The following is a 25119-nucleotide window of genomic DNA, read 5'->3' as shown; positions in this document are numbered from 1 at the left end:
TTCTAGTTTTAGCCTACTTTAAGTTTTCCACTGGTGGCAGTGTGGACAGGTGTGTGTGTGTGTGTGTGTGTGTGTGTGTGTGTGTGTGTGTGTGTGTGTGTGTGTGTGTGTCTATTGTGTGTTTACCTGATTGTAATATTAAAGAGACTAATTAAGGTGGATTTCAAGGCACACAGCCACTCAAACAAAGTACAGAGATGCCTGATGTGAATACATTTAGAACTATTTTAAATATCGTCCCATTTACTGAATTCACACATTTTCCTGCATGCTTGCTAAACTACTGCTGCCATTTGGACCCATTCCCAAGATAATGAATGAATTAAGTTCACACAACTAATGCTTATAGGAGAGACACAGAGTAGCTACACAAAAGAGCCACCATTGAAATTATTCAGATGGATTTGAGCATGGCAGAGAGAACTCCACATGTACAGCAGCAGCAGAAGAAGAGGACTGAGGAAGGCTGAGAAGAAGTGATGATGCCTCTAGAGCTGGAGGTGTGCTGGCTATGCAATAACTAGCCTGTTTCCCTCAGTAACTACAAGGTAGCCTATGTGAGGTGACTGCCTCTCTCACACACTTTTAAGCACATTGCCGAAACTCTTTGTTTCGGCAATGTTTGCTCTGCATGGCGCTCCCTGGTTAAAGAAATGTTAAACAAATAAAAACAATGTGCCAAGTTTCACTACACTGTGTATGCCCCACTGTACCCATCTAGTCAGATCTCAGACTCTAAGCAGGTCCGGGCCTGGTTGTTATTTGGATGGGAGACCGTCTGGGAATACCAGGTGCTGTAAGCTTCTTTTCTCACCAATAGAGACAGGGCTCTGGATTGCAAAGCTAGCAGCCACTTGTTAGCTGCAATTTGTGGCAAGAAGTTGTGCTTGTTTGGGAACCTTAAGTTAAGATTTTCCTTAGAGTATGAGTTAAGATATCCATAAAATAGAATCGGTTGCACAAAACACCCTTAAATCTTGTGCTTATGTTTTCCTTATAATGTTTAACCTTAAGGTGAAGATTTAAGGGTGTTTTGTGCAACCGATTTTATTTTATGGACACCTTAACTTGGACTCTACGGAAAATCTGAACTTAAGCTGCTTTGTGCAACCGGCCCCTGGCCTTTGCACCCTTAGGACAGAGCATGGGGGTGAATGCGGATTGACTCGCTCTTGCAGCTAGCCTCGAGTGGCCATTCGAGAAACTCTAGATTCCAGTACTCCCGCACCCGCCATCAATGTGACCAAGAAAGCTTGCCCCCTCTGGACAGAGAAGTCATCTTCTTTTTTTTTGTAAATAAAGTTTTTATTTATTTACACACATAGACAGCATAAACATAAACAAACATTTTTACTTTCACTTATACATTTCCAGGCCTGTAATAAATGAACATACTTGGTTCCGTGATATATTCACAAACAAAATAAATAATAATAATTAAAGCAATATAATATAATATAAGCCACATCACAGTGTCCCAGTCGTGCTACATGTATGAGCAAAGAAGCGGTCCCATGCAATTTTGAAATCATCATTTCTATCATTGACTCTTGCCAACATGTGTTCATATGATACTATTTCTAACATGAATTCTACCCACTTTTTTAAATCTGGAGAGGATGTACTTTTCCAGAATCATTCTGGCAGCCGTGGCCACGCCTACATTTATCACTGCAAAGTCATACTTCGATATATTTGGCACTTCTGTTTGGTCCCCCAACAGGCATAACCTTGGTGACACAGGCACCTCCGAGCCCAACCATTTAGAAGTCATCTTCTTGACTTCCTTCATGACCTGGAATACTCGACACGTGACGTCAAAAGTCAGTGAATTATGCACACAACTTAATATCTCAGATTTCTTCAAAAGAAAGACAAAAAAAAAAGACACACACATAGTGTGTGTCGAAACGTTAGTCTTCTTTGCACCTTATTACCCCCCCCCCCCCCCCCCTCCCCCAAAGTGAATCTTGTGCTCATGTATCCTCTTTGGGTTCAGTCGTTCAGAAGTGGCCCATTGAACGTAGTTCCTCGAATGGCCTCTTGAGGCTGGCTCTAAAAGGGATTTGTTCACCATTCACCTCCATGTTAAAATGGCTGACTTCACAACAGGATTAAGCATGTTTACAGCCTGGGTCAAAACACGGTTTTGGTCTATATCTACTTACACGCACACACACGCACGCACACGCACACGCACACACACACACACACACACACACACACACACACACACACACACACACACACACACACACACACACACACACACACATTCATACTTTCACATTGATGACAATATGGCTTCTACCTTTAACATAGGTTTGTACACAATCCTCAATATTCTACAATACAAACTCCACAAAACATATAAAACTTCATTCATTTGATCTCTATTTTATTTATATATTTATATCATAGACTGAATGAACGAGAGAGAGAGAGAGAGAGGGAGAGAGGTTTTTAGCAAGAGAACGAATCAGCACTTTCTTCTAGTTTGATAAACCCCTTCTGTTGCCGAGAGACTATAATTCCCATTCAGGCTCTTTGATTGTTGTTGCTATGGCGATGGAAGGGACTGCACTTTAGTTCACTCCCTGGCAGCGTGGTGTTCCCTGCAAACACACACACACACACACACACACACACACACACACACACACACACACACACACACACACACACACACACACACACACACACACACACACACAGACACGTCAGACACTCAAGTCAAAACATCACAACTTTGTACTGAAGTTCCAACCTAAGAAATAGATGTTTCTTTAAAGGTGCTAGACAGTATTGTGTACTAACAGTCTATTCACACTTTGGCTTCTGTCCAGCCTCCTGACTCAGAGCCCAGTGCTGTTCATCTCAGCTTCTCACTGTGGTTAACCACCAAACAACCATGACTCATTTGTGATCATATCTACATGGAGGTCTCCTGCTCTTTTTACATCTCCAAAATTATACATATTTTCCTTAATTTCTAGACTTGAAAATTGCAAATAGCAAAAAACTTGCAAATTGATCGGCAGCTAGCTGACTACACTCTGGCAGAGGATGATTCATCATAAGAGCAAATACTATCATGTCAAATGAAAATATGTAGTGAATTTAGAAATTTGATTTAAATTGCTCACTACTGCCCCCAGAAGAAGATTGTGGGAACAACAGGTAACTGAGCTGGAAAAGTAAATATTTGATAATAAGTGATGCTTGGTGGACCATATTATGTTGTATGTTGAATTTACCAGTGGACACTAATGATTAAAAATGTCTTAATTTATGTGTTGTGAGGTTACTATCCTCGCAAAAGCAATCTTCCAGATCTCACCATGGAGTTTGATGTGATGTTTCCTCCCATACCAAGACAGAGAGGGAACTCACAGACATTGCCAAATTGCCAATACATTTAAAAATTTGGCATATTATTGGAACATGCGTTCATTCTGATGAGAAACGTTTAACTATATTTTGGCATAGGGTTTACATGATGTACTTTGGAGGGGCAATGCATCAGAACAGCTGAAGAAAAAGGTACCTTGAACTTGTCTTTCTTGCATAGTTTCTTCATGTGATCCATGTGGGTGATCATCTTGCTGACCCACTCGCTGTTGGCAGGTGTACAAAAGCTAGTTCCCCCTCTCATGTGAAAACTGCAAGTAATCACATCATCAAAGTGAAGGTTAGACTCAAACCAGGATTTAAATCACAAACTGCATTCATTGGAGCAACTATCCTTCTCCTGAATAACATCATCCACCATGTAGACGAGGGTTCAAACTGAGAGTGGGGGTGCAGTTGGTTGGAGGCGGGTGGGGGGGGCAAACCCACAAATTTTCATGGGCCAGACTACTCCACTATTTGGTATGTGTGACTTCAGCACTTCTATAATTTATTTGATTTGATAAGTACTTTTATAATAAACACTTCCACTTCCATATCTCATAGATTTTTTTTTGCATAACCAGCTACTAAACCATGAATAAAGATTGCTGCGAGGTTGTTCACGTAGTATAATTGATACCATAATGAGCAAAGAGAGAGACTTGGGACTCAGTTCAAACCCTGATGTAAACACAGACAGATTTCTGTTAGCCAGTGACATCATCATCATCCATCTCATTAACCAATGGTAAACTTACATCACTGCATCAAGCGAGCGGCCTTGTCCGCTGATCTGGCGGTGGTAGTTTATGATCCAATGTTTTATGCCCTTCCCAAATGGACCATCATTGGTCCTCAGCAAGCAGTCTGGGAGTGTCTGAGCCACTGTCACTAAGAGACAGAAAGGAAATCAGTTCAGTTACATCCTACATCCTACAAACTTGATTTTCCTGGATTTTACTTAGAAAACACAAAATAAAAACCCACAAGTCACCACAAAATATAAGTCAAAAAGCAAGACTTTTGTCTTGTCTGTTAAAAACAAAATTCAAAATTCATGCAAAACAGAAATTCACAGGTAAATGATTGTGTGTGGTTTGATTTCTTTCTTTGTCTCTTTGTTTCTTCCAATCTAATCCATGTCTGTTGAGTCCCTAATCATATCAGCCTATCTACAGTAGCTTGCTTTTTCAAAATAGCCTACACAATAGCTATAGTCAAGTCGAGTCAAGTCAAGTTTATTTGTATAGCTCTAATTCACAAGCATGTCTCAGAGGAATTCCTTTATATAGCCTATAAAAGGGAGCATGTGGGCAAAGTTTGTTTGTTCTCTGTTCCCCGTTTCAATTCTTGTCCCAGAGGCATTGTGACATCACTAATGATGTCATAAGTCACTGATGATGTCATCAGTGATGTCATAAGACTGATGGATGTAAACTTAAGGGGCAGACACACACACACACACACACACACACACACACACACACACACACACATGTGTAAACTTAAGGGCAATAACATTTTGTGAGCAACACACACACACACACACACACACACACACACACACACACACACACACACACACACACACACAGCAGAAGAAGAAGAGGCCACAGAGTGAACTCACCTGTACAGCAGCAGCAGAAGAAGTAGAGGACAGAGAGAACTCACCTGTACAGCAGCAGCAGAAGAAGAGGACAGAGAGAACTCACCTGTACAGCAGCAGCAGAAGAAGAGGACACAGAGTGAACTCACCTGTACAGCAGCAGCAGAAGAAGAGGACACAGAGAGAACTCACCTGTACAGCAGCAGCAGAAGAAGAGGACAGAGAGAGAACGTTAGGGTTGTGCTACAACCCAGGTTTTACGAGTGAGAACGAGAGCTCTCACTAGTGCCTAGTTCGCTGCGTACGCAGCACTATGGAAGACTGTCATTTTTGCTCCAAAAATTACTTTACATTAAAACCTGACCACGCCCCTTTAGGTGACGTGGTGCCCCCCTGGGGCTGACTGGGCCACCCACCTCACCCCCGTGACTACGTCACGGCCAGTCAGCCCAGGGTCCGCCACTCATTTCTTCCAGCCAGCTGAGATCCGACGCACCCAGAGACGCATCGACGCAGCAAGTCTGGGTAGTGAGAGCTCTCGTTCTCACTCGTAAAACCTGGGTTGTAGCACAACCCTAACGTTTTACTTCGTTTCGAACTCAAGCTCTCACTAGTGCCTCAATTCAACCGACCTTGCTGCCGGGAGCACCCCACAGGGCGACCCGAAAGGCACCGGTGAACCACGGCCATATGGCAACGTTTATGCCTAACCGTCTGACATATTAGAGTGGCAACGATACTACTTTCTTGCCACCGACAGCACCGCGTGCGCGAACTGCGAACCGGACACGTCGAGACTGTAGTACCTGACAAAAGTGTGATGAGAGGACCATGATGCCGCGGCACACATGTCCTCCACCGACACACCACGCAACAACGCAGAGGATGTAGCAACACCTCGCGTAGAATGCGCCTTGATACCCTCCGGGGGAACCTTGCCCACGGCAGAGTATGCCAACGCGATCGCCTCCACTATCCAGTGTGATAAGCGATCCTTGGAAAGGGGTCCGCCCTGGGCCCTTTGCCCAAAGCAAACCAACAGCTGATCTGTAATGCGTAATGAACGCGTCCTGGCCACATAGGCCGAGAGCGCCCTTACGGGGCACAGCATGTGCAAACGTCTCTCCTCACCCGAACTGAACGGCGGGGGACAGAATGCCGATAAGTCTATTACCATAGACCTATTCATAGCTTTCAAGGGGCGTTACGTAGGTACAAGGAACGCCCCTTCTGGCGGTCAAAACTCAAAACAACAATGGCGCTGAACACTGACCAGACGCAGCTGCAGCAAAAAGCGGTCTTTTTTCCTCCAGTTTCCAGTCAGGAATATTTAAACGCAGCACAGCTCTGTTTCATTAGTGACATACTGACACGATGAATCGATTCACTTTGCACCGTGAATCCAGTGTCTGCTTCATATTGGAAACGCAGCACAGCTCTGCCAGTAAAAAGCAGTTCCCTCGTAAGGGGACTGGTGTGGGTGTGGGTGTGTGTGTGTGAGTTTTCTTTCTCTGACGGCATTCTGTAAAAGCACAAGCCAGGCGTGTCTCCTCGTCGGTTAGTGCAACCGATAGCACAACAGGTATCCGGCATTTCGGCTGAACAAACAGCGTGAGAAACTAGTGACTCGGCGGGCACTGCGGAATGAACAAGTTTTTTTTTGACCGCCAGGTGGGCGTTCCCGGCAGAACGTAACGCCCCTTGAAAGCTATGAATAGCTGGCATTAATATTCTTGGGCTGGTACGCCGGGTTAGGTCGCAACGTAACCCTGCGCCCATCGTCCCCAAAAACCATACAGGCCTGCTGTACCGAGAGGGCAATCAGGTCACCGACTCTCTTCCCTGACGATAAGGCCAGCAGCAGCGCGGTCTTTAAGGACAGAAACTTTAAATCGGCGGAGTCCCATTTGGGAAAAACGCACCGCAACGGCGGGCGCAGTTTACGCGCCCCCTTCATGAAGCGCGAGACCAAAGGGCACACCCCCACGGGGGTCCCTTCAATCCCCATGTGGCAAGCCGAAATCGCGGCTACGTACACCTTAAGCGACTGCGGGGACTGCCCCTCGTCAAGCAAGCTTTGAAGGAAACAGAGAACTGGACGCACGCTGCAGTTCACTGGATCCACACCCTTACTTGTGCACCATCGCGAAAAAACCCGCCACTTGTACGCATATTGAGTGTGGGTCGAAGCAGCCCTAGCACTCTGAATAGTGCGCACCACATTGTCGGGCAAGCCCTGTGCTAGCAACTGGTCCCGTTCAGGAGCCAGACTGCTAGCTTCCACCTGCCTGGGGAGGGGTGGAACACCTCCCCCTCCACCTGGGACAGGAGATCGGTCCGCACCGGCAATGCCCACGGCGGGCCCTGCGCCAGGGAGACCAGGTCCGCAAACCATGTCTGCCTGGGCCAGAACGGGGCCACTAGAACGAGCCGGAGACGCTGTTCCCTCACCCTGTCCAACACCTGACGGATCACGGGGATCGGTGGAAACGCATAGAGCCCCTCCCGTGGCCACGCGTTCGCCAACGCGTCGTGTCCCAACGGGGGGCTGTCCTCCTGGATCGAGAACCACAATGGGCAGTTCTCGCGCGTCGATGCGAAGAGATCGACGCGGGCACGACCGAACCTGGCCCAAATCTGTTCCACCACCTGAGGGTGGAGGCACCACTCCGTATGACGGGGGTAGCCTCGAGACAGCAGGTCGGCGCCGTAATTCAGCCGTCCCGGCAGATAGACCGCCAACACTGACAGGAGACGGGGATACGCCCACAGGTGAATCTCCGCTGCTAACCGGTTCAAAGTCTTCGACCGCACACCGCCCTGTTTGTTCAGGTGGGCGATCGCCGCCATATTGTCCGAGCGAATCAGCACATGGCGTCCATGTCTGACTCGCTGGAAATGAAGCAGAGCGAGGCGGATCGCCTCCAGCTCCAAGACGTTTATGTGGCGATGCTCCTGAGCCTCCCGCCGGCCGTTCGCCGACAGAAGCCCGCACACCGCACCCCAACCCCAGAGGGAGGCGTCGGTGCGAATCACTAGCCTGAGCGGGACCGGGCCCAATCGAGTGCCCCTCGATAGGTAACGGGGGTCTGCCCATATGGCCAAAGCCTGGCGGGCCTGACCTGTCATAGGCACCCTGCAATGACGGTCCCTGGCTGGATCCAAGCGCAACGCAAGGAACCAGATATGGAACGGACGCATGTGTAGCCTCCCCAGGGGGAGCACATGCAGTGCCGAGGCCATCAGGCCCAACATGACTGTGCACTGAAGCACTGACACCGAGGAGCATAGACTTAATGCCCTCGCTGTCCGCACCGTGCGCGCCTGTCGCTCCCCGAAAGGCGGGCTCGCATGGCCCGGGAGTTCAACTCGAGCCCCAGGAAGATCGCCGTCTGCTCTGGGGCGAGGCAGCTCTTTTTCCAGTTCACCAGGAACCCTAAGGTTTGTAGGTGATCTGTCACCACCTTGGTATGTTTCATGGCACCGATCCTCGAGCCGGCCACAATAAGAGCGTCGTCGAGGTAAAGGAAGATGCGAACCCCTCTCGCGCGGAGGGGGGCCAAGGCCGTCTCCACGCAAGCCGTGAAGGTTCGCGGGCTCAAAGACATGCCGAAAGGCAAGACACAGAACTCGTAAGCCTTCCCCAGGAAGGAGAACCTCAGGTATTTCCTGTGTCTCTTGACCACGTGGACATGGAAGAACGCATCTTTCAGGTCCACGGAAGTAAAGAAATCCCCCTGTCTCAACGCGTTGAAGAGGTGGGGAAAAGAGAACATTCGGAACGGGAACTTCCTCAGCGTCTTGTTGAGGCGGCGGAGGTCCAGAATTGGACGCATGGAGCTGTCCTTTTTGGGCACGACGAAGTACCTGTGGTAGAAGCCCGAGCGCACCTCTGCCTTGGGGCCCGAGCGGATCGCCCCCTTGGCGAGGAGCAAAATGACCTCCTTGTGGAGTATGTCCATGGACTCCCCTTCCACGGCCGTATCGTGGGTCCCGTCGAACCTGGGTGGGGCCCTGGCAAATTGCAGGGCGTAACCCTTCCGAAGGGTGCGCCGCAGCCACGGGGAACACAGACGCTCCCAGGCCTCGAGCCTGTCGGGCAACGATGGTCTGAGTATATTGTTGGGCACCGGGGGACCCGGTGCTTTGGCTGGGGAAGAAAAAGGGGGGGCGGGACAAAAGAGGCTAAGCCCCCCTGCCGGTTTCTTACGCGGGCTCCGCCTACTGACGTGCCCTGTGAGCGTGTTGAACCGGCGAAACCCCCCAGCCGTGCAGCTTTTGCCGGCTGGGGGGAGTAAGGAGGCAAGACTCTCTTTTGACCGCCGGATGCGGACTCGTCCGCTCGTGCGGTCCCCAGGAGAGCTCCCGACCAACGATGGGCCCATGGCACCATCGATGGTGGGCTTGTCCCGGGGGCCTCCTGACGGCGGATAAGCGATCCTGGGAGAGCTCCCGACCGAACTCGGGCGCTGGGCACCGAGGACGGTGGGCTTGTCCCTAAAGCTACAAGCCGAAGGCTGGCCCTGAAGCCAAGCCCCGGCGAGCTGGGTTGGGTAGGCCCCTGCTGAGTCCCAGACTGAAGTTGAGAGCTGAGCTCCAACGACGGTGGGCTCATAGCCCCCCCCCCTTCCCCAGGGAGGTGACTAAGTACGGGACTGGTTACCCGCTCCCCGCGCACCCCCTCGTTTTGGGGGGCGGGGGCCGCGTACCCTGGCCTGCCGTGGGACCCATGATGGGCCCACCGCGGCTGGGTGGGGCGCATCCATTGGGGGCGCCCTAGCCGGTGAGACTCGTACCCGCTGGCGCGGGGCGGTCCGTGGCGGCGGAGGCCCCGGAGGATGACTCTGCGCGCGCGCTTGGACCTGGAACCGGCGGTCCTCCCCTTTCGCCTGCTTGGGCATGAGGGTGCTGACCGCCGCCGAGTCCCTCTGACGCGCCTCCAACCGCTGGGCCAAGTCTTCCACGGAGGAGCCGAACAGGCCCTCCGGGGAGATCTGAGCCCCCAGCAGCCTCCTCTTATCCTGCTCAAGGAGCTGGGTAAGATTTAGCCACAGGTGGCGGTGGGTGAGAACGGAGAAGGCCATGACCTTCCCACTGTTCTGCGCCAGGCAGTCTACCATACGCATGGCGTAATCCGTGGCCATCCTGAGCTCTGTAAACAGCTCGGGGGCAGGGTCACCTTGCATCTCCCGCAGGAGCACCGGTAGCCCTGCAAAATGGCCAGGTTGTTGGTCATGGCGGCGGACTGCCCCGCCGCCAAGTACGCCTTTTCGGCCAACTTGGCTGTAAGTTGGCACGCCTTAGAGGGCAAAGCGGGCCTTGCGGGGTTAGGGGCCAGGTGTCTGGCCACCATATCCTCGAGGGGAGGCATCGCGGTTAACGCGAGTTTATCCGCCCCCTCTAAGGCCGACCACGGAGCCATGCCCGCGCAGAGTGGCTTGGCCTCCTGACGCTTTGTTCACACAGACAACCTACGCCTTGCCTTGCCTCAACCCACGCCTACACCGAGCTGGGCGTGAACCTGTTACACGCTTTTGCGATCACACCGCACGCCTTTTGCACGCCGAACCTGGAGCCGAGTCACAAGCGCCTCTCCTCTCTCCCGACTGTATTTTTTCACGTGTTGTCCAGAATTGTCATGGGTAGCCTCTAGGTAAAATAAATCTGATATATTTAATGTTCTATTGATGCTGGATATGTATAACCAGGTCTGACTATAGTCGGACATTTTAGAGAGGTGATCTTGCAAGAATATGTGCTGGCACAACAACATTGTCCATCTTGCTTCTTCGGTCGCTATTCTCTCTCATGAAGATTTGTTTGCCGACGGGGAGAAAGCCCCACGTGATAGCCACCCGTCAATCTCTCTGTCTCTCTGCTCAACATGTTGTAGTAACTCCATTTTATTTTGAAATTCAGTTGACTTTGCTATTTCCGACGGATATTGTGCGTTTTTCTTTCATGGCTTGACAGAAGAAGTCTGCCTGCACGCGCCTTGTCGGCTTCAAAATATAACTCCCGCCTATTCGATAAAATCGGCAAGGCACAGGCAAGGCGTGGGTACACGCAGGGTTCACGCTCAGGCGGCCGGTGTACACAGCCTCGTTGACTAAAACGGACGCCTATTAAAAAGCGTGGGTAAATGCAAGGCATAGGCAAGGCTTGGGTCGTCGGTGTGAACCCAGCCTGAGGCCTTTCCCATCCTGACTGCACCGCGCGAACCACGTCTATACAGACGGGCAGCCGGGGCTTCGGGCGGGGTGCCTGTGGTGCCTGGAGTGGCTGGTAATAGCAACCCCGCAGCACTGATTCGAGGGGCGGAGGTGGTTCGGCCCGAGCGATGCCGAGCTTCGCTGCAGCCCTAAACATTACCCCCAGAAACTGCTTCTGATAGGGCTCGTTGAGGCTAGCCTCCGAACGGGTCCCCACCAGAGAGGTGACCGTGGTAGCGCGGTCCCATTCCTCCCCGCCAGACAACTCCCCTTGGGGGGCGTCCTGGGGGGGAATAATGGGGTCGTAGGGGAAGAGCCCCCCCTGTTGTAACACAGGGTCGATGGGCTCGTCCCCCCAGTTCAAAACCTGCTGCTCGGGTAGGACCGGGGAGCCCTGCTCGTCAGGTAGCTCCTCTTCCTCCGAGCGGTCAGACCCACCGCATGTGCCTCCCTCGGGAGGTGCATGGCTAAGCCGCGGGCCCACCTGGACAAAGAGCATCGCTCTTTCCCGTAAAACGGCCAGGGTAAAGCCTTCGCAGGCCCGGCAGAAATCGGGCTTCAGCAGGGCGTCGCTAGCATGGTTATGCCCGAGGCAAAACACACACTCCCTGTGGCGGTCCTGGATCGCCAATGTAGCCTCACAGCTAACACAGCTCTTGGCTGTCTCCCCCTGTCTCATGGCAGCCGCCCGGTTCATTGTGCGAGTAAGCAAAGCTAACCCGCCAACAAGCCCCGCCGACTGTACCAGAATTAGCGGTAGTTAACCGTGTAAGCTGACTAATTACAGTAGCTTGCAACGGTGAAGATGCTGGAGTGCTACAAGCTAGCTGCTAGCTGCACGAGACAACTAGCTAGCTATCTATCTAACGTTACTCCAGCCGGAGAAACGTGCGCGCTCTAACACCTAGTAGCTCGCGCCTAAAGTACCTAGCAAACAGAAGCAACCGCACGGATGCAAGCTAACTATCTGTGACAACTGTGCTAATTAGCCCGTTGTTCTAGTGCTAACGGTACAAGCTATTCTGCACGTATGCAACCTAGCTAAGAGTTTTGAGTGCAGACCTGAGTCAGCGCCAAAGCCTAACACAACGTTACTCGTACCCGCGTACGAGTCCCTACTCGGACTCGTACCCGCTGGCGCGGGGCGGTCCGTGGCGGCGGAGGCCCCGGAGGACGACTCTGCGCGCGCGCTTGGACCTGGAACCGGCGGTCCTCCCCTTTCGCCCGCTTGGGCATGAGGGTGCTGACCGCCGCCGAGTCCCTCTGACGCGCCTCCAACCGCTGGGCCAAGTCTTCCACGGAGGAGCCGAACAGGCCCTCCGGGGAGATCTGAGCCCCCAGCAGCCTCCTCTTATCCTGCTCAAGGAGCTGGGTAAGATTTAGCCACAGGTGGCGGTGGGTGAGAACGGAGAAGGCCATGACCTTCCCACTGTTCTGCGCCAGGCAGTCTACCATACGCATGGCGTAATCCGTGGCCATCCTGAGCTCTGTAAACAGCTCGGGGGCAGGGTCACCTTGCATCTCCCGCAGGAGCACCGGTAGCCCTGCAAAATGGCCAGGTTGTTGGTCATGGCGGCGGACTGCCCCGCCGCCAAGTACGCCTTTTCGGCCAACTTGGCTGTAAGTTGGCACGCCTTAGAGGGCAAAGCGGGCCTTGCGGGGTTAGGGGCCAGGTGTCTGGCCACCATATCCTCGAGGGGAGGCATCGCGGTTAACGCGAGTTTATCCGCCCCCTCTAAGGCCGACCACGGAGCCATGCCCGCGCAGAGCGGCTTGGCCTCCTGACGCTTTGTTCACACAGACAACCTACGCCTTGCCTTGCCTCAACCCACGCCTACGCCGAGCTGGGCGTGAACCTGTTACACGCTTTTGCGATCACACCGCACGCCTTTTGCACGCCGAACCTGGAGCCGAGTCACAAGCGCCTCTCCTCTCTCCCGACTGTATTTTTTCACGTGTTGTCCAGAATTGTCATGGGTAGCCTCTAGGTAAAATAAATCTGATATATTTAATGTTCTATTGATGCTGGATATGTATAACCAGGTCTGACTATAGTCGGACATTTTAGAGAGGTGATCTTGCAAGAATATGTGCTGGCACAACAACATTGTCCATCTTGCTTCTTCGGTCGCTATTCTCTCTCATGAAGATTTGTTTGCCGACGGGGAGAAAGCCCCACGTGATAGCCACCCGTCAATCTCTCTGTCTCTCTGCTCAACATGTTGTAGTAACTCCATTTTATTTTGAAATTCAGTTGACTTTGCTATTTCCGACGGATATTGTGCGTTTTTCTTTCATGGCTTGACAGAAGAAGTCTGCCTGCACGCGCCTTGTCGGCTTCAAAATATAACTCCCGCCTATTCGATAAAATCGGCAAGGCACAGGCAAGGCGTGGGTACACGCAGGGTTCACGCTCAGGCGGCCGGTGTACACAGCCTCGTTGACTAAAACGGACGCCTATTAAAAAGCGTGGGTAAATGCAAGGCATAGGCAAGGCTTGGGTCGTCGGTGTGAACCCAGCCTGAGGCCTTTCCCATCCTGACTGCACCGCGCGAACCACGTCTATACAGACGGGCAGCCGGGGCTTCGGGCGGGGTGCCTGTGGTGCCTGGAGTGGCTGGTAATAGCAACCCCGCAGCACTGATTCGAGGGGCGGAGGTGGTTCGGCCCGAGCGATGCCGAGCTTCGCTGCAGCCCTAAACATTACCCCCAGAAACTGCTTCTGATAGGGCTCGTTGAGGCTAGCCTCCGAACGGGTCCCCACCAGAGAGGTGACCGTGGTAGCGCGGTCCCATTCCTCCCCGCCAGACAACTCCCCTTGGGGGGCGTCCTGGGGGGGAATAATGGGGTCGTAGGGGAAGAGCCCCCCCTGTTGTAACACAGGGTCGATGGGCTCGTCCCCCCAGTTCAAAACCTGCTGCTCGGGTAGGACCGGGGAGCCCTGCTCATCAGGTAGCTCCTCTTCCTCCGAGCGGTCAGACCCACCGCATGTGCCTCCCTCGGGAGGTGCATGGCTAAGCCGCGGGCCCACCTGGACAAAGAGCATCGCTCTTTCCCGTAAAACGGCCAGGGTAAAGCCTTCGCAGGCCCGGCAGAAATCGGGCTTCAGCAGGGCGTCGCTAGCATGGTTATGCCCGAGGCAAAACACACACTCCCTGTGGCGGTCCTGGATCGCCAATGTAGCCTCACAGCTAACACAGCTCTTGGCTGTCTCCCCCTGTCTCATGGCAGCCGCCCGGTTCATTGTGCGAGTAAGCAAAGCTAACCCGCCAACAAGCCCCGCCGACTGTACCAGAATTAGCGGTAGTTAACCGTGTAAGCTGACTAATTACAGTAGCTTGCAACGGTGAAGATGCTGGAGTGCTACAAGCTAGCTGCTAGCTGCACGAGACAACTAGCTAGCTATCTATCTAACGTTACTCCAGCCGGAGAAACGTGCGCGCTCTAACACCTAGTAGCTCGCGCCTAAAGTACCTAGCAAACAGAAGCAACCGCACGGATGCAAGCTAACTATCTGTGACAACTGTGCTAATTAGCCCGTTGTTCTAGTGCTAACGGTACAAGCTATTCTGCACGTATGCAACCTAGCTAAGAGTTTTGAGTGCAGACCTGAGTCAGCGCCAAAGCCTAACACAACGTTACCCCAGCCGGGGAAAACGTTCACATGAGCTGCACGGCGGCAGCTAAACAACAGTTAACAATGAAAGACACCCTTAGCTTTGGATGGCTTGATCCGATGCCGCTGGTGAAGAGCACAGGAACGGGTCCCCGAATCCTGATTTACTGTATCTCGTGCACGCGAACCTCTTGAGGTGGGCAAATCAACCGGAGCGAGTCTATTTATCCAAGCTATGAAGAGCGCTAATTTCAGAGCTAACCGCGGAGCTTAAGAAAACGACGTCCTCACACTGGCTGGAAGAAACGAAGAGTGGCGGACCCTGGGCTGACTGGCCGTGACGTAGTCACGGGGGTGAGGTGGGTGGCCCAGTCAGCCCCAGGGGGGCACCACGTCACCTAAAGGGGCGTGGTCAGGTTTTAATGTAAAGTAATTTTTGGAGCAAAAATGACAGTCTTCCATAGTGCTGCGTACGCAGCGAACTAGGCACTAGTGAGAGCTTGAGTTCGAAACGAAGTAAAACTCACCTGTCCAGCAGGAGAAGAAGAGGACACAGAGATAACTCACCTGTACAGCAGCAGCAGCAGAAGAAGAGGACACAGAGAGAACTCACCTGTACAGCAGCAGCAGAAGAAGAGGACACAGAGAGAACTCACCTGTACAGCAGCAGCAGAAGAAGAGGACACAGAGAGAACTCACCTGTACAGCAGCAGGAGAAGAAGAGGACGCAGAAGAGGATCTTTGCATCACAGCGGGGAGCCATGGCTGGTCTCTGTCACTGAGGAAGGCTGAGAGAAGTGACGATGCCTCTAGAGCTGGAGGTGTGCTGGCTATGCAATAACTAGCCTGTTTCCCTCAGTAACTACAAGGTAGACTAGGCAAGACTGCCTCTCTCACACACTTTTAAGCACATTGCCGAAACTCTGCAATGTGCCTGAGGGCATCCTTGAAAAAGAGAGTTTGCTCTGCATGGCGCTCCCTGGTTAAAGAAATATTAAAAAAATAAAAGCAATGTGCCAAGTTTCACTACACTGTGTATGCCCCACTGTACGTGCCCCAACTAGTCAGATCTCAGACTCTAAGCAGGTTTGGGCCTGGTTGTTATTTGGATGGGAGACCGTCTGGGAATACCAGGTGCTGTAAGCTTCATTTTTTAAAATCTTTCTAGGGGAGGTGAGGTGCTGCTTTTTTCACCAATAGAGACAGGGCTCTGGATTACAAAGCTAACTAGCAGCCACTTGTTAGTTGCAATTTGTGGCAAGAAGTTGTGCTTGTTTGGGAGCCTACTGGGGCCGGTTGCACAAAGCACCTTAAGTTAAGATTTTCCTTAGAGTCTGAGTTAAGAGATCCATAAAATAGAATCGGCTGCACAAAACACCCTTAAATCCTGTGCTTATGTTTTCCTTAAAATGTTTAACCTTAAGGAGAAGATTTAAGGGTACCCTTAGGACAGAGCACGGGGGTGAATGCGGATTGACTCGCTCTTGCAGCTAGCCTCGAGTGGCCATTCGAAGAACTCTAGATTCCAGTACTCCCGCACAGGCGTCAATGTGACCAAGAAAGCCTGCCCCCTCTGAACAGAGAAGTCATCTTCTTGACTTCCTTCATGACCTGGAATACTCGACACGTGACGTCAAAAGTCAGTGAATTATGCACACAACTTAATATCTCAGATTTCTTAAAAAGATTAACGTTTCGACACACACTATGTGCCGAAACGTTAGTCTTCTTTGCACCTTATTACCCCCCCCCCCCCCCCCTCCCCCAAAGTGAATCTTGTGCTCATGTATCCTCTTTGGGTTCAGTCGTTCAGAAGTGGCCCATTGAACGTAGTTCCTCGAATGGCCTCTTGAGGCTGGCTCTAAAAGGGACTCGTTCACCATTCACCCCCATGTTAAAATGGCTGACTTCACAACAGGATTAAGCATGTTTACAGCCTGGGTCAAAACAGGGTTTTGGTCTATATAGCTACTTTCACCTTCATAACAACTGTGCACAGCGGGCGTGAATTTTTATATCACTCAGCCATTTAGAGTAAAATAGATGATATAAAAGATGATGTTTTGGGGTGATTGACAGGTCGCCTGTCCAGTGATCATGCAGCTTGCCGATCATGGACCAATAGCAGGCGGAGGCTCGGAGCTGCGGCGCTGGGAAATCCCTGGCCTCGTGAGAACCCCAAGATGGCGACGGCCACACTAGGCTTCAAAACAGGAGTCCAAAACCAATGGGTGACATCACGCTGACTCTGTCCATATTTTTTTGAAGTTTTTTATTAGATACAGTTTCCTTACAAACAGATTTACCAAAACTCTGTCCAATAAACAAACTGCTTGTGAGTCCAGGTGACTTTTGCATAGGCCTACAAGGCCTCTCATTCACTTGTTTGAGCAGTTTGAACATAAACAAATCAAATGCAACCAAATAAACCTTTCCACTAAAACGGTGTGAACGCACCCTCAGGCTCCAAGTTCCAGACAAACAAGACTATCATTCACTCAATCCCACTTCTAAAAGATTTATATATGAATTTCATCAACACAGAACAATAGATATCATGTCCATGATTGGGAAACACACTTTATTTGCGAAATCAACAACAATAACAACAATAAAAAAAATCAACGCAACGAAGGAATTTGTTCTGCGTGAGGGAGGAGACGCATCCTTGATGTTCAGAGTTGGTATGCTTCACACACACACACACACACACACACACACACACACACACACACACACACACACACACACACACACACACACACACACACACACACACACACACACACACACACACACACACACACACACACACACACACTCATACTTTCACATTGATGACAATATGGCTTCTACCCTTTAACATAGGTTCAAACTCCACAAAACATAGAAAACTTCATTCATTTGATCTCTATTTAAAATAGCTTAAATATCATAGACTGAATGAGAGAGAGAGAGAGAGAGAGAGAGAGAGAGAGAGAGAGAGAGAGAGAGAGAGAGAGAGAGAGAGAGAGAGAGGGGTTTTTAGCAAGAGGACGAATCAGCACTTTCTTCTAGTTTTCTTCTGTTGCCGAGACCTTATAATTCCCGATCAGGCTCTTTGATTGTTGTTGCCATGGCGATGGAAGGGACTGCACTTTAGTTCACTCCCTGGCAGCGTGGTGTTCCCTGCAAACACACACACACACACACACACACACACACACACACACACACACACACACACACACACACACACACACACACACACACACACACACACACACACACACACACACACACACACACACACAGACACGTTAGACACTCAAGTCAAAACATCACAACTTTGTAGTGAAGTTCCAACCTAAGAAATAAATGTTTCTTTAAAGGTGCTAGACAGTATTGTGTACTAACAGTCTATTCACACTTTGGCTTCTGTCCAACCTCCTGACTCAGAGCCCAGTGTTGCTGTTGTGGTTTCACAGTTCAGTGACTGCTGTTCATCTCAGCTTCTCACTGTGGTTAACCACCAAACAACCATGACTCATTTGTGATCATATTTACATGGAGGTTTCCTGCTCTTTTTACATCTTCAAAATTATACACATCATCCTTAATTTCTAGACTTTGATTTACAGAAGATTTTATGATTTTGGTGTCGTATGTTGTAATACTTGCAAGGCAAATTGATCGGCAGCTAGCTCACTACACATGATTCATCAAAGAGCAAATACTATCATGTGCAAATTTTGAAATTTGATTCAAATTGCTCACTACTGCCCCCAGAAGAAGATTGTGGGAACAACAGGTAACTGAGCTGGAAATGTAAATATTTGATTATAAGTGATGCTTGGTGGACCATATGTTGTATGTTGAATTTACCAGTGGACACTAATGATTAAAAATGTCTTCATTTATGTGTTGTGAGGTTACTATCCTCGCAAAAGCAATCTTCCAGATCTCACCATGGAGTTTGATGTGATGTTTCCTCCCATACAAAGACAGAGAGGGAACTCACAGACATTGCCAAATGGCCAATACATTTTAAAATTTGACATATTATTGGAACATGCGTTCATTCTGATGAGAAACGTTTAACTATATTTTGGCATAGAGTTTACATGATGTACTTTGGAAGGGCAATGCATCAGAACAGCTGAAGAAAAAGGTACCTTGAACTTGTCTGTCTTGCATCGTTTCTTCACTTTATCCATGTGGGTGATCATCTTGATGACCCACTGGCTGTTGGCAGGTGTACAAAGACGATTTCCCCCTCTAGCATGAAAACTGCAAGTAATCACATCATCAAAGTGAAGGTTAGTCTCAGGTTTAACCAGGATTTAAATCACAAACTGCATTCATTGGAGCAGCTACATATCTTTCCCCTGAATAACATCATCCACCATGTAGACCAGGGTTCAAACTGAGAGTGGGGTGGGGGTGGGGGTGGGGTTGGGAGGGGTGGGGGCAAACTCACACATTTTCATAGGCCAGACTACTCCACTATTTGGTATGTGTGACTTCAGCACTTCTATAATTTATAATTTTTTTTAATTACTTTTATAATAAACACTCCCACTTCTCATAGATTTTTTTGCATAACCAGCTACTAAACCATGAATAAAGATTGCTGCGAGGTTGTTCACGTAGTATAATTGATACCATAATGAGCAAAGAGAGAGACTTGGGACTCAGTTCAAACCCTGATGTAAACACGAACAGATTTCTGTTAGCCAGTGACATCATCATCATCCATCTCATTAACCAATGGTAAACTTACACCACTGCATCAAGCGAGCAGCCTTGTCCGCTGATCTGGCGTCCGTAGTTTATGATCCTCTGTTTTATGCCCTTCCCAAATGGAGCATCACTGACCCTCAGACAGCAGTCTGTGAGTGTCTGAGCCACTGTCACTAAAAGACAGAAAGGAAATCAGTTCAGTTCACTTCCATCCAAAACGTAATTTTCCTGTATGTTACTTATAAAACACACAATTAAAACGCATAACAAGTCACCACAACATAATATGATAAGACAGGAGACTGAGGTAATAGCTTGGCGCAGTTTCCATAAGAGCCACTCAGCATAAAAGAGAAATATAATATTCAGTACAAGATTCTACATCATTGATCGAGCTGTGTGTGTTTGTGGGTTGGTTGCTTTTCCTTTGGGGCGTTCAAAAGCTGAAATTTGGTAAGATACCAAAGTACAAGAAGTATTGAGGTTTTAAAGCAGAAATACACCCGCTGTACAGTGTTGAGTTACGGAAGATTGCTTTGTACTGGCTTGTGTTGAACAGAGTCCTTCTGTTGCACTGCATTATGACGGATTGCATAAAACAAGCATTGCTGAATTTGAAGGACGACACTGCTTGCTTATGATCAAGCAATCTGGCAACCCAACTCTAAGTCGAAAGTCTGTCGCGAGTTAAAAGCTTTTAACTAATCCAAAAGTTGTATGTATCCAGTGAACATTTCAACAAGTATTTTGTATTTACAGTATATCACCTATATACCTGTATATAGCATGGAAAAGCCTATATTTATTTATTTATTTATTTATTTATTTATTTATTTATTTACTTATTTATTTATTTATTTTTTCATTTTTTTATTTATTTATTTATTTATTTATTTTTTTATTTATTTTTTTATTTATTTTTTTATTTTTTTATTTATTTATGTATTTGTTACATTTTATGTGTTGAGCCACTGTTACATTTTTTACTCCATCCCCAAAGGGAATGTGTTTGGTCCACTGGAGGATTTAATGATGCAGTGAGCCACTGTCTAGGGTGACCCAAAGTGTCAAGTGCAGCAAATACACACAAACCCGTGTACTTCCCTTTCTTATTATAGCTGACATAAACAGATATGATTGAGTTCATGTCTTTGGCAGGAGACAGGGAATTCCACTGGCTCGAGTTAACCTGTAACTTGACTACATAGCACAAACTGAGGACGGGGAATACCCGGCACTCCTAACTATTATATCAGCTTTCTTTTTCTCTGCCTCTGCCTCTGCCCTGAATTTAATTTAATTGAATTGAGAAAGACAGAACCACCTGGGTGAACACCAAATTCTCACTCAATTATGTGAGAATCCACAGATTTTGCAAACCAACCCTGATTGCGAATAAAGCATTTAGAAAGATTTTTTAACAGTAAATATAGTCTGAATTCCTACTTTTTCCTTTGGACCCAGTCCCAAGATAAATTGTTTAATTAAGTTCTCCCTTCTCTCTTTTCAAGTTACAAGGAGTGATCTGGCAACTAGGTGAATTTTGTTATGCAAAATAGTTGATTGATTTGATTCTACTGTAACATTCAAACTATTAAATATATCACAACTAATGCTTAGGAGAGTAGCTATACACAAAGAGCCATCATTGAAATTGTTCAGATGGATTTGAGCGTGGCAGAGAGAACTCACCTGTACAGCACCAGGAGAAGAAGAGGAGGCAGAAGAGGATCTTTGCATCACAGCGGGGAGCCATGGCTGGTCTCTGTCACTCAGGAAGGCTGAGAAGAAGTGATGATGCCTCTAGAGCTGGAGGTGTGCTGGTTCTGCAATAGCCTGTTTCTCTCTTCAGCAGCTACAAGGCATGTGAGGTGACTGCCTCTGTCTCACACTTTATAAGCACATCTTTTGTTTCAGTTTCAGTTCTAGTATTAGTCTTTAGTCCTCCTGGCCCCTCCTGCTGTGTGGCCCCCCAGGTCACTCCAATCAGGACAGAGAAGTCATTTCTCATCTTCCTTCATGACCTGAAATACTCGACACGTCAAAACAAAGTTCACATCCCCTCCTAAGCAAATCACATCCCCTTCTCCCAATCTTCCTCTATACTGTACATACTTTGTACATTTTCTCCTCAACTTAAATGTAACTTCTAGTCATCTTAAAGGCTGTGCTACAGTAAAGTGACAATTTCCTGAACTTTTCTGAAAATTAACAATTGAACAGGTCATTCACCTGTTCAAGTGCTCATCATATCCACATTACGTAGTCATGATCATTACTACTACTAATAATAATAAAAAATTACATATCTTATGAAAGCACAAAATGTATGTGCCAAAAGTTGTGTACTGACTATGTAATGTAGGGGGGCACGGTGACACAGTGGTAAACGCTGTCGCCTCACAGCTAGAAGGTCCTGGGTTCGATTCCCACCTGGGACACTGTGAGCGTTGAAGGAGTGCGTGCCCGTCCGCATGTCCTCGAATGCCCACCGCCCGGGTGGGGTCGTCAAAAGGGCCTTTCTGTGTGGAGTTTGCGTGTTCTCCCCGTGCCCCCTGGGGGTTTCCCTCATATAGGAACCCCTCACCAAAACATGCAATATCCTGGTTGCTGATGTGGTGCCTCCTCTGGTTGTTCGGGGCGCCTCTTCGGAGGGAGGGGAACTCGTTCCAAAATAAATTTTGTGCTTTCATAAGATATGTAATTTTTTTATTATTATTATTATTAGTAATGATCATGACTAAGTAATGTGGATATGATGAGCACTTGAACAGGTGAATGACCTGTTCAATTGTTAATTTTCAGAAAAGTTCAGGAAATTGTCACTTTACTGTAGCACAGCCTTTAAGATGACTAGAAGTCACATTTAAGTTGAGGAGAAAATGAGCGTGGAATAGCGTGAACCTCCCACGTGCTATGTCCTACCGGTGAAGCTTCCCCTGTCAGATGAAAAGAAGCGGCTGGCTACTGCCCATGTCTTGGAGGAAGCATGGAGCCAGTTTCAGCTCTCCCCAGATCAGCAGAGGGTGGAGCAGCAACCAGGATAAATGGAAAAAAGATTGCACTAATGGTGGATCAAAATGGGATAAAGAAAATCATGAGAAATATATATATAAAAAAACTACTATATGTAATGTGACAAAATGAATTAACTCATCCCCCAAAATTTGTCACATTATTAATATCGAGGTATTCAGTCTAAAAATATTGTGATGTTTTATTTTGTCCATTTTTCTCACTCAGCTTTAGTCTCAGCAACAATTAGTTTCAGTTTTTATCACACCACCTCATGTTCACAAGCATACTTCTCTAATCTCTGGACTGCCAGAGCCAAAAATTTCTTGGAAATACCATCATGCATGTTCAGTGTGAACGTATCTGCCAACAGACCTCTTTATCAGCCCTAAAGAAACAATTGTCTTTCTAATATTTCAGTCAAACTTCTTAACAGAGGTGGAAAGAGTACTGAAACATTTGACTGTAAAACAGATGCAGCAAATGTAGAAATCTGCTTAATAGTGAGAAACACAATTGTTCCCTTTGCAACATTTCATTTCAGTTTCTTTATTAGCTGGATTACAGTATCAGGCCCCTGGGCACAGACACCTAAGATACTTCCTCAAAAAGAAATTATTGCAACAAGTAGACCCTTTTCACGGAGGCCATTTTGTGTCGAAAAGGCAGAATAAACACAGGTGCAAGCAAAACACTAATGAGGGTTTCCAAATTCCAATCATGGACGTTTAAAACCCTCATTAGTGTTTTGCTTGCACCTGTGTTTACCCTGCCTTTTCGACACAAAATGGCCCCCGTGAGAAGGGTCTATTAAGTATAATATGCAGAGGCAATTGCTGCTTGCACATTATCACCTGAATCTTAACTCAGGATTTACAACTCACACTCTAGAATTTAAATTTTACACGCTCAAATCCAACAGCACGTAAGAAACAAAACAAATGTTTAGGGTATTATCTGTGTGGGGGGGGGGGGCTTTGGTGTTGATATGACTATCAACACCAAAGTCAGGGCAGTAAATGTAAAGTTACTGCCCGGCCCCCTGGGCGGTTGTCAGTAATACATCCGAATGCAGCATGAATGCATGGAGGACAATGGCTGCCACTGGAGAGGAGCTGTCAGTCAAATGCATCAGGAAATCAGTCAGAAAAATGATAAAATAAATGTAAAAGGCATCAAAGCTCTAATCAACGTGATAAGATCTTTTTTTGTATTGTAATTAATAATGTCAAGTTGTTGCAACTCATAAACCTGACAAGTAAACCTTTGAGTGAATGCAAAAATGATCTTCATGTTACTCAGAAAAGCTATTCAAGTATACAGTAATAGTAATTGAGTTTACTGGTCACTTCACATGTAAAATGAGTGACCCTTTGCTGGGAAACAGATACCAGCGAATTCACAGAAATGTCTGTGGGCACTGGTTAACCACTTTCTCCCTATAGCCTAGGCTAGCAATAGAGGAAGTTAACGCTAGTCTTTCTCTCCTTCAGCCTAGCAATTAGAGGAAGTTAATACTAGTATTTTCTTTATGATCTGTTGTGAGATTAGGCTATATCAGCCTATTATTGACATGTTTGATTTGTACTTACGAGCAGGGCCCCTGGGCCTGGATGCATAAAGGGGCCCGCCCTCACAGCACACATGTACAATTAAGGCCAGAATAATAACTAAGACACACATTCACCTGCATCTCAACAGGATTTACAGCACAGCCACCTGAACACTCAAAACCAACAGCACAATAACACGAAATAAACGAACCTGTATCTCAATAACACAGAACTTAAAGCACAGGTACACCCAATTAAGCAGAATAACCCTCTAATTGTCCATATATTTATGGAATATTTTGTCACAAATAAAGGCTCTGGGTTATGGGCCCCCTGAGCTCTTTACTCAAGATAATTGAGTAAAGTGGAAGATTTAATATTATGATTGCTGTCACATAATGGTCAAATATTGTCATGTCAGGAGGGAACCGGAGCTGGGAAGTGGTTGGATAACGTAAAGTGCATAGGTGCAAAGTAACAGTTGCACTTTCTTGTAAACCACTCTTGTATTGATGTTTACCTGATGTTGTTTGGGTTATTTCCCTCTGGGAATTTCCATGCTGAAGCAATTACTGGCAAATAAAAGAGGCTAGACCTGAAGTAGCTGGCGTGAATCCAGAGAGAAGTGAGCCTGTCTGCTGTGGGGCTGTTTCCTACTATGAACCCTGGTCTGACAGGAAACAGCTGTCTCTTCCCTCAGAAACTATCATTCAAGTGACCTTGACTTTGACCCCAGCCCGCTGACTACAGTGGTGTTGCTCACAGGCCAGCAGTTGATGACTGTGTTGGTGGTACTGAGCAGAACCGAAACGTTATCAATAAAACTCCTCTAAGTCCTAAGTATGCTCCAGAGTGCAGACTTTTTTCCTTTTCAACGTATAGCGTTGTTAGTCTAGCACCTGGTTTGCATAGTGGATGTGCAGACGCTTCTCTCTACTGTACTGAGCAGATCCCCCATGGATGTGTACAACTGTTGTGCAACATGTTCTCATGTAACCGTTC

The 25119-nt window shown here is 48.1% G+C and overlaps 1 protein-coding gene and 1 long non-coding RNA gene across 2 annotated transcripts; both read right to left on the bottom strand.

Annotated features, from left to right (window-relative positions):
• Window positions 1–1978: 1978 nt before the first annotated feature.
• LOC310783535 (uncharacterized protein) lies at window positions 1979–15727 on the bottom strand. Its single transcript, XM_083644418.1, has 4 exons — window positions 15527–15727; window positions 4152–4284; window positions 3548–3662; window positions 1979–2615 (listed from the first exon to the last, which is right to left on the bottom strand). The coding sequence occupies exons 1-4, from the start codon at window positions 15588–15590 to the stop codon at window positions 2586–2588; spliced, it is 342 nt and encodes a 113-aa protein (XP_083500544.1). The 5' UTR covers window positions 15591–15727; the 3' UTR covers window positions 1979–2585.
• Window positions 15728–17172: 1445 nt separating this feature from the next.
• On the bottom strand, window positions 17173–21396 carry LOC310783460. Its single transcript, XR_014553090.1, has 4 exons — window positions 21242–21396; window positions 19590–19722; window positions 18982–19096; window positions 17173–17995 (listed from the first exon to the last, which is right to left on the bottom strand). It is a non-coding gene; the product is annotated as an uncharacterized lncRNA (long non-coding RNA).
• Between the last annotated feature and the right edge of the window lie 3723 nt (window positions 21397–25119).

Source organism: Poromitra crassiceps (assembly GCF_964638095.1).
Source record: "Poromitra crassiceps genome assembly, chromosome: 10".
Classification (NCBI taxonomy): domain Eukaryota; kingdom Metazoa; phylum Chordata; class Actinopteri; order Beryciformes; family Melamphaidae; genus Poromitra; species Poromitra crassiceps.
The sequence above is the reverse complement of the archived record's forward strand: the minus strand, read 5'-3'. Positions and strand labels throughout refer to the sequence as shown.